Source organism: Littorina saxatilis, linkage group LG12 (assembly GCF_037325665.1).
Source record: "Littorina saxatilis isolate snail1 linkage group LG12, US_GU_Lsax_2.0, whole genome shotgun sequence".
In the NCBI taxonomy this organism is placed as follows: domain Eukaryota; kingdom Metazoa; phylum Mollusca; class Gastropoda; order Littorinimorpha; family Littorinidae; genus Littorina; species Littorina saxatilis.
Window position 1 is genome coordinate 53,908,920 of NC_090256.1, and position 18,268 is coordinate 53,927,187.

The following is an 18,268-nucleotide window of genomic DNA, read 5'->3' on the forward strand; positions in this document are numbered from 1 at the left end:
AAGTGTTTTTAAATTGATTTCGAAAAAAAATTTTGATAATAATTTTTATATATTTAATTTTCAGAGCTTGTTTTTAATCCAAATATAACATATGTATATGTTTTTGGAATCAGCAAATGATGGAGAATAAGATGAACGTAAATTTGGATCGTTTTATAAAAATTTTGTTTCTTTTTACAATTTTCAGATTTTTAATGACCAAAGTCATTAATTAAATTTTAAGCCACCAAGCTGAAATGCAATACCGAAGTCCGGGCTTCGTCGAACATTACTTGACCAAAATTTCAACCAATTTGGTTAAAAAATGAGGGCGTGACAGTGCCGCCTCAACTTTCACGAAAAGCCGGATATGACGTCATCAAAGACATTTATCAAAAAAATGAAAAAAACGTATGGGGATATCATACCCAGGAACTCTCATGTAAAATTTCATAAAGATCGGTCCAGTAGTTTGGTCTGAATCGCTCTACATACACACACACACATACACCACGACCCTCGTCTCGATTCCCCCCTCGATGTTAAAACATTTAGTCATAACTTGACTAAATGTAAAAAGGATTTGTCCCTCGCATGAGCCTTAAACAGATCAATGGGGATTTACATGGGACGGAAGACATCTTTGATATTCTCCATTTTTATAAACATAACATGCACCACCTAAGGGACCGACCAAAAGGGGTTAATTGTTATTGAGATTTGGTTGATATAGAAAGGTGAATTTTATAGAATCCCATCTCCCCCTTTCCCCGTCGCGATATAACCTTGAATGGTTGAAAACGACGTTAAACACCAAATAAGGAAAGAAAGAAAGAAATTTTATTGAAAAACAATCGTCAAGAATCTACTGACGAGGTCAAAATAGGTAGTTCAATAGAGAGTTGGTCGCCAGGGCAAGTTTGAGTGTACATATTTATTGCTTATGTGTGGACGTTTCTTTTGTGATAGCTTCGACAGCTTTTGCTTGCTATTGTCTGTGATTTTGGTGGTTGTGAGGCTGAATTTTGTGATGCTTTTTTTAGTATGTGATGATTGCTTCATGCATCCTCAGCTTGATCAAGATACCGGGTAATTCATATTGTTTTATGTACATTTTAGCATAATCATACATGTATTGACATAATATTTCCATGTGAAATGATCAAGGGCCTCATATTTCTTGTAGTGATATTAAGTACAGTTGCAAGGTTGTCAGGAATGGTAAGGTTTTACATTACGTATTCCAACTCATTGTTATGCTTTATTTAAAATTTGGAGATTTTGTTGATAATTGTTTCACATGCAGAGTGCCATGAGTTTAAATAATTTCTGGTTTTCAGCCTGTTATACTATGGCATTGTACTTTTCTGCTGGTTTTAAAAGTAGATTAATTTTGTTTAGCAGTTATCATTGGGTTTTTTAATCTGAGGAAAATAGATGTGAACAGATCTTCCCATATCTTGCCAGTACACTGCAGTCACTGTATATTCCATCAGCTTCCGACATATAGCAATTGCAATTTATTTCTATCCACAACTTGTACAGTGATCAAGAAAAAAGGGGAGTTCATTATGGACAACTCCAGTAAAAAATGATGTTAAGTGTTTACAGTGTGTTTAGTTTTATTTTGTTTCGTTTTTACTTGGTCCTTTTCAGTTGCTTATGATCAAAAACAAAAAGTTTTGTATTAATTATCTCCATGTTTAATCTTGACTTGCCTGTTTGTCGTTGGTGAGGATCTAACAAATTTGAAGTACACTGTACTTGATCTGATCTGTTGCATAATTTTTATCATTGCAAGGAAGCTAGACTTTTTCAGACGTTTTTGTTCAAAGGTTTCATTATTCTGACATTTAGCATTATATACAGTGAAAATGATGTGATTGAGTGTGCTTATGTGGGTATTTATACTTGACAAAGAAATTGGCCACTCACAGTTGGTTAGTTTAAGATCAACGTGTTTGTGGAATGACATTTTGCCACAGCAATAACTGCCACAAGCTTTGCTGTTTTTGGTTCTAATGATAGGTTTACAATACATTGTATTTATTTGATGTACCTTCACCAGGTAAATTTAAGGAGCGGATCTCCTGGAACTGTTGGAATGTGATACTTGCCATGAATATTGAGAATTTTTAAAAATTTTTTTAGCTTTCCTGTGCAGTGGAATCTGTCTTTCTTGTGCAGTTTTATGTACGCATAAAATTTCAAATATTAGGTGTGTGGGCATGTGTGTGCATGTGAGCATGTTTGTGTGTGTGTGTGTGTGTGTGTGGTGTAATTCCTTTTCATGTTGGTAACTTTGTGCAATTGTGTAGTAAGAACTCATTCTACTGTGTGTATTAGTATGTGTGTGGTAGTGTGTGTGTGTTTGAGGGAGAGAGATACATAGTGACACTCACAGTATTTAGTCTTAATACATAAGTTTACTGTAATTGAATTGTACAACACTACACAAAAACAATAATAATATATTTGGTAGTTAAGTTCGAACCTATATTTGTGCAATCTGTAACCTTCAAAAACCAAAACTAAATGCTGTCTGTAACATGTAAGTTGTGCATGTCGTAACATTGTGTTTTCCAACTACATAACTTTGAAATGATCTATATATATATATGCATCGTTTTTACACACAGCGCAACCAAAATCACAAGATGCACTGAGCATAAGCTCGTTCACGTCTCTATTGCATGACGAATGTATTTGGATGAATGTAATATCAACAAGTCGCGTAAGGCGAAAATACAACATTTAGTCAAGCTGTCGAACTCACAGAATGAAACTGAACGCAATGCAATTTTTCAGCAAGACCGTATACTCGTAGCATCGCCAGTCCACCGCTCATGGCAAAGGCAGTGAAATTGACAAGAAGAGCGGGGTAGTAGTTGCGCTGAGAAGGATAGCACGCTTTTCTGTACCTCTCTTCGTTTTAACTTTCTGAGCGTGTTTTTAATCCAAACATATCATATCTATATGTTTTTGGAATCAGGAACCGACAAGGAATAAGATGAAAGTGTTTTTAAGTTGATTTCGAAAATTTAATTTTGATCATAATTTTTATATTTTTAATTTTCAGAGCTTGTTTTTGATCCAAATATAACATATTTATATGTTTTTTGGAATCAGAAAATGATTTAAGAATAAGATGAACGTAAATTTGGATCGTTTTATAATTTTTTTTATTTTTTTTACAATTTTCAGATTTTTAATGACCAAAGTCATTAATTCATTTTTAATCCACCAAGCTGAAATGCAATACCGAAGTCCGGCCTTCGTCGAAGATTGCTTGGCCAAAATTTCAATCAATTTGATTGAAAAATGAGGGTGTGACAGTGCCGCCTCAACTTTTACAAAAAGCCGTATATGACGTCATCAAAGGTATCGAAAAAAAGAAAAAAAGGTCTGGGGATATCATTCCCAGGAACTCTCATGTAAAATTTCATAAAGATCGGTCCAGTAGTTTGGTCTGAATCGCTCTCACTTTCAACTCAAAGCCATGACGTTCCCTACACAAGGCTTTGAAAACGAACGGATAAGGGGCGTAACTCCTTAGTCATATTACAGTTAAAAATTCAAAGCGGGTCGGCTTCACTCAATTTCTTGGCATCAGAGGCTTGACATAAATTAGGAAAACAAATGGTTGGACACATCATGGACCAACTAAACCGCTGTAGGGCAGAAAATCTTTGCATCTTTGAATGAATCGAAACGCACGAGACTTACCACTCGTGCGTTTCGATTCATTCAAAGATGCAAAGATTTTCGTTGTTGATACAAAGGGACTTGACGCTCACTTTCTGCACGCTGAGAACGCCACTTCCTGCAGTGACGCTGAGAACGTTCAAAAATACCATCAAAATATTAATTCTGCCCTACAGCGTTTTAGTTGGTCCATGATGGGTCCAACCATTTGTTTTCCTAATTTATGTCAAGCCTCTGATGCCAAGAAATTGAGTGAAGCCGACCCGCTTTGAATTTTCAACTGTAATATGACTAAGGAGTTACGCCCCTTATCCGTTCGTTTTCAAAGCCTTGTGTAGGGAACGTCATGGCTTTGAGTTGAAAGTGAATCGCTCTACACACACACACGCACAGACACACACACACACACACACACATACACCACGACCCTCGTCTCGATTCCCCCTCTCAGTATGTTAAAACATTTAGTCAAAACTTGACTAAATGTAATAACAAGAAGAGGCGAAGCCTTCAAGGCTCACGTAAGAAATCCAGTAACACAAACTCAATCACTCCGTCACACATACACACACACAGTAAGCATAGGTGACATGGTCTGTGCAAGAGTGCGAGAAAATAGATCTAGATCTGTCTGTCTGTAGAATACTTCACACGATCTGACCTAACCTTGACCCCTGACCTGGTCTACATACCACACACGACACCAGTCCTGGTGAGTCTCACAGCTGAGACAGAACTGACATTACAGTGGGTACCAGCACATTGCGGGATCCATGGAAACGAACAAGCTGACAGGCTGGCAAACAAAGGAAGTCAGCTGGAACAAGAGGACAGACAGGTCTCCTATTCAGAGGAGAAGACTGTCATTAAAGCCCTATCCAAAAAGAAATGAAAGCAGCAACACCCAAACTTCAACCAGTCTGACTGCTATTACCAACTGAGCAAACGGGACCAGGTCATTCTGTTCAGGCTGAGAACAGGGCACAACCGACTAAATGCCCACATGTACAGCAAATTCAGAATTGGCGAGTCCGAGATGTGCTCCTGCAATGCAGACATGAATGCTGAGCACCTGCTGCAGAACTGCCAACTCCATGACGCTCCCAGGCAGGCATCGTGGCCGGAACCAGTACCACTGAGGGTCAAGCTCTTCGGCGGCCTGGAGGACCTACAGAGGACAGCTGCTTTCGTGCGGACGATTGGCATCTCCATCTAGTGAACGACGAAGAAGAAGAAGAAGACACACGACACAAACCAGTCACCTGTTTTTACCCCCCCCCAAAACCCCCTACCGCCCGTTTTCTTTGGATACACACTTTAACTACATACGTGCCGACAAAATTTTGATCATTGCTTCAATACTTTGATGCTGTTGCTTGAATATTAACCAGGTAAAATTAGTATTTCGGTGTTCATTCAAAAATGTTAGTTTCTACCACACACATACACACGCACGCACGCACAGACAGACAAAGTTTAGCATCGCATAGGCTACACTTACGTGAGCCAAAAACAGCTTTGAATGCAAGGTTTTTGTTTTTGAAATCAAAATATTTCAAGAAGTCTTTGAATACGGGCACTGTGAGCAATATTACAATGATCACTTCAATTCAGCAAAAAGACGAATATATATGAGGTACATGTTAGACACCAACTTTAGTAACACTCATGCATTTTGGGAAGCTGTTTAAGTGATATTTCTTGGTGTTGTGCGAACCGTAACCTTTGTGTTATGCCAACACAACTTACACAATGTAACTATTTACACCGCGTGATAATGAAAATGGACAAACAAGTTATCTTATTTTGTTGTTGTTGTTGTTGGTTTGCTTAATTAACGCCCAGCTGATCACGAAGGGCCATATCAGGGCGGTGCTGCTTTGACATAACGTGCGCCACACACAAGACAGAAGTCGCAGTACAGGCTTCATGTCTCACCCAGTCACATTATTCTGACACCGGACCAACCAGTCCTAGCACTAACCCCATAATGCCAGACGCCAGGCGGAGCAGCCACTAGATTGCCAATTTTAAAGTCTTAGGTATGACCCGGCCGGGGTTCGAACCCACGACCTCCCGATCACGGGGCGGACGCCTGACCACTAGGCACGGTTATCTTATCTTATCTAATCTTATCTTATCTAGTCCCTATGCTACAGTGCGAACTTAGTATCCTGGATATATGTATGCTAGTCCATCGCTAAAATGGAAATGTGTTCTCCTCAACATGATCATGAACATGCTGCGTTCTTCTGGTCTCGTCCTTTGCCAACGCAGGAATGGCCACATCATGGTATTCTTGTCGTCGTTCTGGGACGTGTCCATGCCGTGGACGAAGGTGTCGTAGTTACTGTTTCAGGAGTTTTTGAAAGTGTCGTAGTCGTCGTTGTCATTTTAAGAGTTGTCGACGACATAGACGAAGATGCCAACGCAGGAAAAGCCACATCATCCAGCCATTTTCTGAAGTAGGGGAGGTAAGTATATAATCCGGGGGAACCTGGTTTACCGCACCAGTCATCCCCCCTGGAAGCCAATGCATAGCCCCTCCATAGGAGCCTAAATTGATGACGTCACTGCAATAAAGTCTGTGCACTCCATAAAGTCTCTTATTTCTAATGCATGGACCGCGCATAGAGCCTTATGTCGGCCATAAAGTTATAGCAGGCCCCTCCTTCCAATAAGAGTTATGGAACCCGCTATTGGAGCGTTTAAAATGGCGGCTGCTTTCATGCTGATTCAGGATGAGAAGAAATTTGAGAAGCAACAGGATCTTTCTTGGCCGCCTACATCCACTGAATCGTTACGACGACGTGGAACTGTACAGAAAATTCCGCTTTCGTCAGCAGGACATTCATGCAATCACGGATGAACTGTAAGAGCAACTCGAACTGCCGAATCGAAAGGGTGCATTGCCGCCGGTTCTGCGGGTTATCTTGACTTTGTAGTCGTGTTTGGGTCAGTTTTTACGCGTGCGGATCTTTTCAAGATGTGTGTGGCGAACTGATCGCGGTACATAAGTAATAATGATAATAATAATAATAATACGGGAATTTATAACATCAAACACAGCATGCAGAACCAGCAAGAGAGTGACTTATACCTTTATGGCGAGGGTACCGGAATGGATATAGTTTCCAAACCACGAAAGCCAAGTTTTATCAGGAGACGGGCTTTCCAAACTGTCTGCGGCAAATGGTGTACAACTGACCCGCCGCGAAGCATCACAAAGCTTGACGCATGCGCAGAGACACAGGATGACGGGGAATCCCTTCCACTATCTACGTGTTAAAAATAGAGCCGCTCTTAGCTATGGCAGGCACTATTTCAACTCATGCATGCGGACCGCTGAGTTCTATAGTGCGTTTCATAGCTATGCGCTCCACAGCGCTATGAAATCCTAAAAAGTATGGAGGGGCTATACATTCGGCCCCAGGACACGATGCCGAACTGTGTGTAGCGTTCCCTGTTAGAGAGCGTGTCCCTTTCCAGGCAGACCAACGGGCTCCCTTCATCACGCTGTCCAAAAGAAGAAGAAACAAGAACATTTGGTGATTAAAATGACATGAAAGTTGTGTTAAAATGAAAGAAAAGGTGATGTTCAGGACGGGCAACTTTTTATTCCGGGGTTATATAAAGTGGCAGAATTCCTATATAGTACATGTACAGGCAAGGCTGTGAACGCACAGAAAAAGCAGAGGACTAGAATGTCTTGTGTACGTGTACATGTCGTATGAAAGATTATACCGTAGGTAAATGCATATTCGTGTTAAAAAATGATAGGTGCGTGATCGAGTCATCAGTAAGTGTAAACAGTTTTTCTCCAGTAAAACAACATCACCGTTTTACTGCAGCATTCTTGATTTCAATTTTACTGCAGTAAAACTGTTTTACTGCAGAAAAAAACGTTGCTCTCGCGAAAGATGACATTATGCAGAAATGCTGCAAAAACAAACAGTTTTTCTCCAGCATTTCTGTTTTTCTGCAGAATAACTGAATAAAGTCATAATCCGCTGAGAATACTAATGAGTCTCATCAGTGGTCTGATGATGGTAGATTTGGCGAAAGTTGTCAACCCATGGTATCCAACCAAGAATCAAACCACTCTCTTTCTTTGATTCCACTGCAACTGTCAGTGAAGAGTATGAAAAAGAAATTTTGAAGTATCAGCAGCTGCTCTTGGTTGTTGAAGCAACAAAATAGAAATTTATAATGAGAGCGCTGCTAAAAATGCCAAAATGTGCACTCGATCGCTTGCACTTTTAAAGAAAAGTTAAATATAGAATGACGTCAAGAGCGAGAATGCATAGAAATTACGTCATGAGCAAGGGAGATCATCCTTTACTCTGTGTGTGTCTCCACCGCCTACATTCCAACAAGGAATTTTGAAAGCAGGGAGCACACTAGAGGTAATGGAAGAGGTGGGGGGAGGGGGTAAGAATTAGATCTAGAAAGATCTTCACTGACAGTTGCAGTGGAATCAAAGAAAGATTCTCGTCTATGCAGAGGGCCTACCGCAGAAATGTGGTTTTCTCTTTTGCATAGAAGTTTGAGAGTTCTTCTCTGTTTTATGCCAAGAGACTGTAAGGGCGGATCAATTCACTTTGGAGGGGGGGTTACAAAATGACTGCGAAGATACAAGTTGACGGCGCCGAAGGCGCCTAAGCCTCTAGGGGGGTCCGGGGGCATGCCCCCCCGGAAATTTTTTGTATCCAAAGAAGCAAAATAGAGCTATCTGGTGCATCCTGAGCCAATAAATTACCTCTTTTTTGGGGGGGTGGGGGGGGGGGGTTACGTAACCCGTGTAACCCCCCCCCCCCGATCCGCCCTTGGACTGCCTGATGAGAGCTTCTCAGCTCGAAACCGGTAGCAGTCTTGGCTAAACAAAAACGGACCTTTTCAGGTTCAGCACTCTATGAGAATGCCCTTATATGCACTTCGGTGACTTCTCAATTAGTCCAGGCATCTTAGCCACTTTAGTGAAGGGAACGTTGAAGTGACAATGACTAGGTTTAAAATGTCCCTTATCAGAAAGTTCAACCTCAGTCCTTTGATGTTTATTAAACACATTTTCATATAAAGTTGGCGCTTCATATGGAAAAGTGGCTTTGAAATTGACCCTAATCCTTCTTTGGGCTCTGTAAATGTCGTTTGGGGCTATGGTTGTAAAACGGTATCTACTGGTCACCCCAATGTATAAACTGAAAACTCTTTCTGCACCAGAACACGCAGAAAGGCTTGTATCTGCCTGATGTCTGATGCTTTTCAAAATCCCCAACCACTAACACCTTCAAAACGGACATTAACTGACACTGTTGTTTTTCCCTATATAATCCTTACTATTTTTCCGAGACGTCGTCCTGTTGTGTATTTAGCTTGCCACAACCTCATACATGGTCCTAAAAGTTAAAGTTGAAGAAAATACTAAAGATAAATGAACAAGCTGACGCAGTGTCATTCGCACCGTGAATCCTCCCATGGGAACATACTAAAGTCTGGTTCCAAATAGGCTCAATTTCCTTCTATTTCTTTGTATTTCTGCCTCGTAGGGGTAGGGGTGTTCAAACCAAAGGCACCTTTAAACCAAAATTCAAATCACACATCTTACAATACTAAGACACTCAGCAGTGAAAGGGTGTCTGCTGGTAAAAAATTCCAAACAATCCTAAAAGTACTTCACTACTAAACGTGCTTTTAAAAAGAGCCGTTATTTTTCCCTCTATAATCAGTATTGTGTTTTCTGCGAACATGTAGTCTATTTAGATGGTTGTCATGTGCACATGAGTTGCTAAAGCGTTTTCAGTTGGGCATATGTCGAAAAGCAAAGAATTAGCCCTTTGAAAACCATCAGAACTGTCACACAAAAATAACATTTACCTATCTCACCAACTGACCAAACATAGGGCTTTTCCTTATGTATTATGTATTGTCGTGTTTTTTGTAGCATACTTGTGAAAACAGCCACCACTGTTGTAAATGATACTTTAAAGAGCATTATTTCATTTTTACAGTTGAAGGACAACCTGGACTGCCGTATATTACAGCTGTTTTACAATCAGCCAAAATTTTCTTAACAAACGTATGTTAAGAACAACTCCCATAGTGAAATTGAAGGAAAACAAAGTGAAAATCCCCCTGCCATAGAGGAGCTAAAGAATCAACAATAAACGACTGCATGGATAGCTTGATGCACGAATGCATTGCGGACATGTTTGTCTCCAACCAAGAGAAAGTTCCAAAAAATCCCTTTTGTGCTTCTTATTATACAGTGACGTCAAAGACAGCCTTTTCTGCTGTTCATACATTCAGGGGTTATGGTTACACTAAACGACGTAGTTGTGGCCATACTGCCATCCAGATTTATTTTTTCCTTGCGAGCAGTCACCGGGTGTTTGTGCTGTCTGCCAACCGTCAGACGACCCCGCCCAAGTCTGTTAAGGGACCGTTTGACCGTTATAGAACGCGTCTTTTTGATTTTTTAGCACATTTGGAAACGGTTGATTTTTATCCCTACCATTGTTTCCAAACATTATATAGGAATGTTTTGTGAACAACGGATAATAGCCGCTACTCGCATGTGTAGCAAAAGTGAGCGTACATACTCACCCTGGTCGTACAGCCGTTGTCCGTTGCCCGTCTTCATCTGTCTGTACAAATCATTACCTTTGGATTTTTCTCGAACGCTATGAAGTGAAGAAACACCAAATGTTGCAAAATGTTGTATGACCCCAAGAGCTCAAAAAAGATACTTGAGAACCTTGACCTTACCTTAAGGTCAAGGTCACAGGGAGAATGAATGTGGTCTAAAAACTGCAAAATTTCACATTGTGCCAGTTTTCTGGAAAACAAATTAAAAACAGCGGGCTTAGTTTTGTATGGTATACAAGAAAAAGAAAGCCTTATCTTCTGATACCATTTTCAAGGTCAAGGTCACAGGAGTCCTTCAAAGTTGAATTGTATACATGTTTTGAAGTGACCTTGACCCTGAACTATGAAAAAAATCTTTCAAACTTCATAATTGTGTGGGGCACATGTTATATACTGATATTGAGCCACATTTAGTCACATATCATCAAGGTCAAGGTCACTTTGCCCCTTATGAAATGTGACTGAAACGGGCAATTGAATCACTAAAAGTGACAATGTCTCTTTGTAGAAAGTGCCAATAAGTATGTTTATGCTTCCTATGTCTTGAATTGATAGCCTTGTGATGTGTGACCTTTGATGATCTTGACCTTGGCCAAAGGTCATGTGTAATTTGGTAGGAAAAATCTGTAAACCAGTTCTAATAGTGTACAATGTCCTTGCCAGCTTCAGTTGTTAGACCTTCACCTTCAAGGTCACCTGAAGGTCAAGGTCACTTTAAGACAAAGGTCAAGCATGAGAGTCGCATGGGCTTTGCTTTGTTAAGATTTTTTACCAAGACACATGGATTTCTTTACCCGGCTTGGTCACATTTTTCATAGGGGTCAATGTGACCTTGACCCTAACGATATGTGACCAGATGTGGCTCACTATGAAATTCTAACAAACGCCCCACTCAGTGTTTAAGTTTGTAAGAGATATCGTCCATAGTAAAGTTAAAGGGGCAAGCTCACATCAAAATATGTCTACAATTCAACTTTGAAGGGCTCCTCTGACCTTGACATTGAAGCGAGGTCAACCAAAATGGTATCAGAAGATAAGGCTTTCTTTTTCTTGTATACCATACAAAACTAAGCCCGCTGTTTTTAATTTGTTTTCCAGAAAACTGGCACAATGTGAAATTTTGCAGTTTTTAGACCACATTCATTCTCCCTGTGACCTTGACCTTAAGGTAAGGTCAAGGTTCTCAAGTATCTTTTTTGAGCTCTTGGGGTCATACAACATTTTGCAACATTTGGTGTTTCTTCACTTCATAGCGTTCGAGAAAAATCCAAAGGTAATGTTCAGTACAGACAGATTAAGACGGGCAACGGACAACGGCTGGACGACCAGGGTGAGTATGTACGCTCACTTTTGCTACACATGCGAGTAGCGGCTATTATCCGTTGTTCACAAAACATTCCTATATAATGTTTGGAAACAATGGTAGGGATAAAAATCAACCGTTTCCAACTGTGCCAAAAAATCAAAAAGACGCGTTCTATAACGGTCAAACGGTCCCTTAACAGACTTGGGCGGGGTCATCTAACGGTTGGCAGACAGCACAAACACCCGGTGACTGCTCGCAAGGAAAAAATAAATCTGGATGGCAGTATGGCTACAACTACGTCGTTTAGTGTAACCATAACCCCTGAATGTATGAACAGCAGAAAAGGCTGTCTTTGACGTCACTGTATAATAAGAAGCACAAAAGGGATTTTTTGGAACTTTCTCTTGGTTGGAGACAAACATGTCCGCAATGCATTCGTGCATCAAGCTATCCATGCAGTCGTTTATTGTTGATTCTTTAGCTCCTCTATGGCAGGGGGATTTTCACTTTGTTTTCCTTCAATTTCACTATGGGAGTTGTTCTTAACATACGTTTGTTAAGAAAATTTTGGCTGATTGTAAAACAGCTGTAATATACGGCAGTCCAGGTTGTCCTTCAACTGTAAAAATGAAATAATGCTCTTTAAAGTATCATTTACAACAGTGGTGGCTGTTTTCACAAGTATGCTACAAAAAACACGACAATACATAATACATAAGGAAAAGCCCTATGTTTGGTCAGTTGGTGAGATAGGTAAATGTTATTTTTGTGTGACAGTTCTGATGGTTTTCAAAGGGCTAATTCTTTGCTTTTCGACATATGCCCAACTGAAAACGCTTTAGCAACTCATGTGCACATGACAACCATCTAAATAGACTACATGTTCGCAGAAAACACAATACTGATTATAGAGGGAAAAACAACGGCTCTTTTTAAAAGCACGTTTAGTAGTGAAGTACTTTTAGGATTGTTTGGAATATTTTACCAGCAGACACCCTTTCACTGCTGAGTGTCTTAGTATTGTAAGATGTGTGATTTGAATTTTGGTTTAAAGGTGCCTTTGGTTTGAACACCCCTACCCCTACGAGGCAGAAATACAAAGAAATAGAAGGAAATTGAGCCTATTTGGAACCAGACTTTAGTATGTTCCCATGGGGGGATTCACGGTGCGAATGACACTGCGTCAGCTTGTTCATTTATCTTTAGTATTTTCTTCAACTTTAACTTTTAGGACCATGTATGAGGTTGTGGCAAGCTAAATACACAACAGGACGACGTCTCGGAAAAATAGTAAGGATTATATAGGGAAAAACAATAGTGTCAGTTAATGTCCGTTTTGAAGGTGTAAGTGGTTGGGGATTTTGAAAAGCATCAGACATCAGGCAGATACAATTCTTTCTGCGTGTTCTTGTGCAGAAAGAGTTTTCACTTTATACATTGGGGTGACCAGTAGATACCGTTTTACAACCATAGCCCCAAACGACATTTACAGAGCCCAAAGAAGGATTAGGGTCAATTTCAAAGCCACTTTTCCATATGAAGCGCCAACTTTATATGAAAATGTGTTTAATAAACATCAAAGGACTGAGGTTGAACTTTCTGATAAGGGACATTTTAAACCTAGTCATTGTCACTTCAACGTTGTTCTCTAATATGCTTGGACTAAGTCCTTTGAGGTTGTAGAACTCCGACTCCTGGGGTTATTCTTGTTCAGTGTTGCAATCGGCTCCGAAAGGGTTTGATTCTCCAGTAGGCTGTCTGTGAAGAGTTCTTTCTAGATCTAATTCTTACCCCCTCCCCCACCTCTTCCATTACCTCTAGTGTGCTCCCTGCTTTCAAAATTCCTTGTTGGAATGTAGGCGGTGGAGACACACACAGAGTAAAGGATGATCTCCCTTGCTCATGACGTAATTTCTATGCATTCTCGCTCTTGACGTCATTCTATATATATATATATATATATATATATATATATATATATATATATATATATATATATCTATCTATCTATACATATAATAAAAGAGAGTGTCTGTCTGTCTGTCTGTCTGTGGTCGCCATACCTCTGAGATGGCAAGAGGCAGGAACAAGATAGTGTGCACGTACACTCCCTAGGTGCCGCAGATGTGCACCTGGGTTTTAGTTTCTTGATTCACTGTTTCCTTTCTCAGAATATGGACCTCCCATTTATTGAATACAGCCTATATGGTGCAAGACCAGTTCAGTGCCTACTGTTCACCTGTAGCAAGCACATCATGCCAGTGAGACTCGCTGTTGCTCCTATGAGGGGAAGAAATGAAGAATGAAAAATTAACTGGACAGTTCCGGAAATTTCTAGAAGGTAAGGGAGATAACTGTTCACCTGTAGCAAGCACATCATGCCAGTGATATTAGAGACTTGCTATTGCTCCTATGAGGGGAAGAAATGAAGAATGAAAAATTAACTGGACAGTTCCGGAAATTTCTAGAAGGTAAGGGAGATAACTCTTTTTTGTCTGTGGTCGCCATACCTCTGAGATGGCAAGAGGCAGGAACAAGATAGTGTGCACGTACACTCCCTAGGTGCCGCAGATGTGCACCTGGGTTTTAGTTTCTTGATTCATTGTTTCCTTTCTCAGATTATGGACCTCCCATTTATTGAATACAGCCTATATTGTGCAAGACCAGTTCAGTGCCTACTGTTCACCTGTAGCAAGCACATCATGCCAGTGATATTAGAGACTCGCTGTTGCTCCTATGAGGGGAAGAAATGAAGAATGAAAAATTAACTGGACAGTTCCGGAAATTTCTAGAAGGTAAGGGAGATAACTCTTTTTTGTCTGTGGTCGCCATACCTCTGAGATGGCAAGAGGCAGGAACAAGATGGTGTGCACGTACACTCCCTAGGTGTCGCAGATGTGCACCTGGGTTTTAGTTTCTTGATTCATTGTTTCCTTTCTCAGATTATGGACCTCCCATTTATTGAATACAGCCTATATGGTGCAAGACCAGTTCAGTGCCTACTGTTCACCTGTAGCAAGCACATTATGCCAGTGATATTAGAGACTCGCTATTGCTCCTATGAGGGGAAGAAATGAAGAAAGAAAAATTAACTGGACAGTTCCGGAAATTTCTAGAAGGTAAGGGAGATAACTCTTTTTTTTGTATCCAAACAAAGGAGGTAAAGCTAATAATGGGATAGCGAGCGTCTTAAATTGCTACAGGGCTCCGCTTACTCCCGGGCGAAGCCGGGCCTAACTGCTAGTATATATATAAACTCGGAGGCAAAAGAAACGCAAATAAAGGATGCGTTAATTAAACCTTTATGGACTTGAAATAAAAAGAAAATAATGATACTAGCATGTTCTGCACGAGTTATTTAAGCGGTCTTATCTTGTCAGAACCGTGTTTGCCGTTATCTGGGTCACACGTGAGGTCTTGTTGACGGGGATCCCAAACCGTCATGGAGACCACTTTCAGCACATGCAAAATGTGGAAAAGCAGCTTTTCGTGTTCAGAGTGTTCAGGCAAGCTGTACCGTACTCACAAAACTGTTACAACATTCATTTCTGCGACACAGGCGCGATGCCGAGACTATCACCAGATCAGCGCCAACAGGCGATCAGGAGACTTGATGCCAGACAATCAGTTCAGCAAGTTGCTAGGGCATTTGGAGTAAATGTCACCACGGTTTATCGCCTGCAGCAACGTTTTCATGCCACTAACAGTACCTGCGACTTACCAGGACGTGGCAGACCCCGGGTAACAACAGCACGACAAGATCGCCATCTTGTCCATCAACACCAGCGAGATGCATTCGAAACTGCCGCCAACACAGCCCGTAACACATTTGGGGTGCATGGACAACCCGTCAGTGCCAGAACTCTACGTCGACGCCTTGGTGGGCAGAACCTGGTAAATCGGCGTCCAGCTCGAAGTCCTGTCTTGACAGCTCAGCATCGCCTGGATCGTCTAGCCTGGGCCCAGCAGCATGCCCACTGGCGCCATCGGGACTGGCGGAGGGTTCTTTTTTTCGGACGAGAAGCGCTTTTGTCTGGAACCTGGCGATGGGCGTGTCCGGATCTGGCGAAGACCTGGACAGCGGTTTGCTAACAATAACATCCTGCAGCCTGATCGATGGGGAGGTGCCAGCATCATGATATGGGGCGCCATTGGTGTCAATTAGCGAGTGGGACCTGTCGTCTTTCAGAACGTCGGCCAAGGTCGTGGGAATGGTGTCAATGCAGACCGCTACATCAATCAAGTCCTGCGTCCCTATGTGGTTCCATTTGTCCAGAGGTACCGGAACTGCCTGTTCCAGCAAGACAATGCCCGTCCCCATACTGCACGTGCTACCCAGGACAGGTTGCGTCACAACAGCGTGAACATTCTGCCTCATCCTGCTCGATCTCCGGATCTCAACCCAATCGAACACTTTTGGGACATCATGCAAAGAAGGATTAATGCCCTTGCCCGGAGACCCCGCACAACAGCAGAACTGCGTGCTGCCGTGACCCAGGTGTGGGCTCAGGTCCCTCAGCAGCAAATTAATCACCTCGTCCTCTCCATGTACCGGAGGTGCGCCACAGTCATCAACGCCCAGGGAGGAGCAACACGCTATTGACTTTCAACAGTCTTCAAACAGTGTTCAGTGGAACATGGCACGTCATGCTCTCATCTCAATACACTTTTCCGTATGGTTTTTGTATCGGTCAATTCGTTTCCTTGTTATTGTTAACCCGAAATAATTAATTCGACATTAAAATTCATGTGTAACCCATCTTCACTGCAGCATTTGCGTTTCTTTTGCCTCTGAGTTTATATATGCACACACACACGCGCGCGCGCACGCACGCGCGCACGCACACACACACACACACACACACACACACACACACACACACACACGCGCGCGCGCACGCACGCGCGCACGCACACACACACACGGAAACAATACCGTGCAAGCGTCTTGTCCACCATGGGTACCGTTGGCAGCACACATGACGCCTTCAGTCAGGTAATAATCAATGCTGTTATTGTTGTAGGACTTAAAATCAGGAAAGGTAAGCCTGCACTGACTGCTGTTGTAGGCCCACAAAGTTACCTCCTGTAGTTCATTCGTGAAAATACCAGACCCGTGTCCTGACTGAGAAAAGTCTGTAGACGTACGTAAAGATTGTATTACAACAATGTGAACTGCAATTGCTTATATATTTCGCACACACGTACGCACACACACACACGCAGTCACGCACACATACACTCGGTGTGACAGACACAAAAAACACAAGCACAAACACACACACACGAACACACAAACACACACACGCACACACATATACATACACACACACAAGAGTGTACCTACCTGGCCTAATTTCAGTATACCCCCACCCAGCCATAGTAGCGTGCAGACAGCGTGCTGCTGGCGTCTGTCACACACACACACACACACACACACACACACACACAACTGAGAGTATACCTACCTGGCCCAGTTGCAGTAGCCCCCCACCCAGCCACAGTACAGCGTGCAGGCAGCGTACTGTTGGCGTCTGGCAGACATACAGGTGACACGTAGCTGTCAAAGGTCAGAGGTCGCGACAGTCGCAGAACTGCTATTTCGTTCACTGAAACAAAAACATTCCTTTTTTTCTTCGTTCATGGGCTGAAACTCCCACGTTCACTCATGTTTGTGCACGAGTGGGTTATTACGTGCATGATCGTTCTTACCCCGCCATTCAGGCAGCCATGCGCCGCTTTCGAGGGAAGCAAGCTGGGTATTTTTGTGTTTCCAAACCCTTCAAACTCTGACATGGATTACAGGATCTTTTCCGTGCGCACTTGGTCTTGTACTTGCGTGTTCACACGAAGGGGAATAATTAAGGCGCTTACAGGTCTGCACACAAGTTGACCTGGGAGATCGGAAAAATCTCCACCATTAACCCACCAGGCGGCCACAGCCGAGATTTTAACTCACGACCTCCCGATTTATTAGGAGGTCGATGTTTTATGCATTAGGCCACATAAAACAAGAAACAATTCTTCATATTATAGTGTTTGGTATCGTTGGTCTTTCAGAAAAGAAGGCTTCCACCACTGGATCACGTGATGCCAAGATCGCAGCACTCAGATGTCTAAACAAATTAAACCAAGTTGTGTAGTTCACATACCTGCATGCTAGAAGGTCCTTCTTAAAACAGACGAGGGAAACACCCGCACAGTTATATCTCAAGCCCTCAGACACCACGCGTCAATATTAGTAAGTACATGTTTGTTTTAGTAATATGCAACATGTGATGATGATGATGATGATGATGATGATGATGATGATGATGATGATGATGATGATGATGATAAGTAATGTTTAACGCCCTCACGTTAAAACCATTAGGGGCATGTTCCCGGGTTTGACCCCGACTTTAGATGGGGGAAAAAAGGAAAACAAATAAGAAAAAAATAAAAGGGCCACCGCAAGGGAGGGATGGTTGTCGCGCTCTAGCTCCCGGTCAACGAGGCACCCGAGCCGGAGGTCACGGTTCCAAGGAGAGTCATGGAGTTAGTTTGGAGATCCAGCTGGATCATTATGTGTCAGTGCTGATGCAACATGTATCGACTAAACAAACTTAATAAGTGAATAAAAACAGTCTTTCT

The 18,268-nt window shown here is 42.0% G+C and overlaps 1 protein-coding gene across 2 annotated transcripts in view; it reads right to left on the reverse strand.

The window, feature by feature from the left end:
• Positions 1 to 4,974: 4,974 nt before the first annotated feature.
• The window catches only part of LOC138982260 (serine proteinase stubble-like), a 40,134-nt gene continuing 26,840 nt past the window's right edge, over positions 4,975 to 18,268 (reverse strand). The window contains exons 8-11 of one of the 2 annotated variants that reach the window (XM_070355501.1): positions 17,104 to 17,244; positions 16,572 to 16,771; positions 7,112 to 7,200; positions 4,975 to 6,204 (exon numbers count right to left, since the gene is read on the reverse strand). In XM_070355501.1, coding sequence (XP_070211602.1) covers positions 5,973 to 6,204; positions 7,112 to 7,200; positions 16,572 to 16,771; positions 17,104 to 17,244 — 662 coding nt within the window. In that variant the 3' untranslated portion in view covers positions 4,975 to 5,972. The remainder of the gene's footprint in view (positions 6,205 to 7,111; positions 7,201 to 16,571; positions 16,772 to 17,103; positions 17,245 to 18,268) is intronic. The other variant, XM_070355500.1, reaches the window with a different exon arrangement.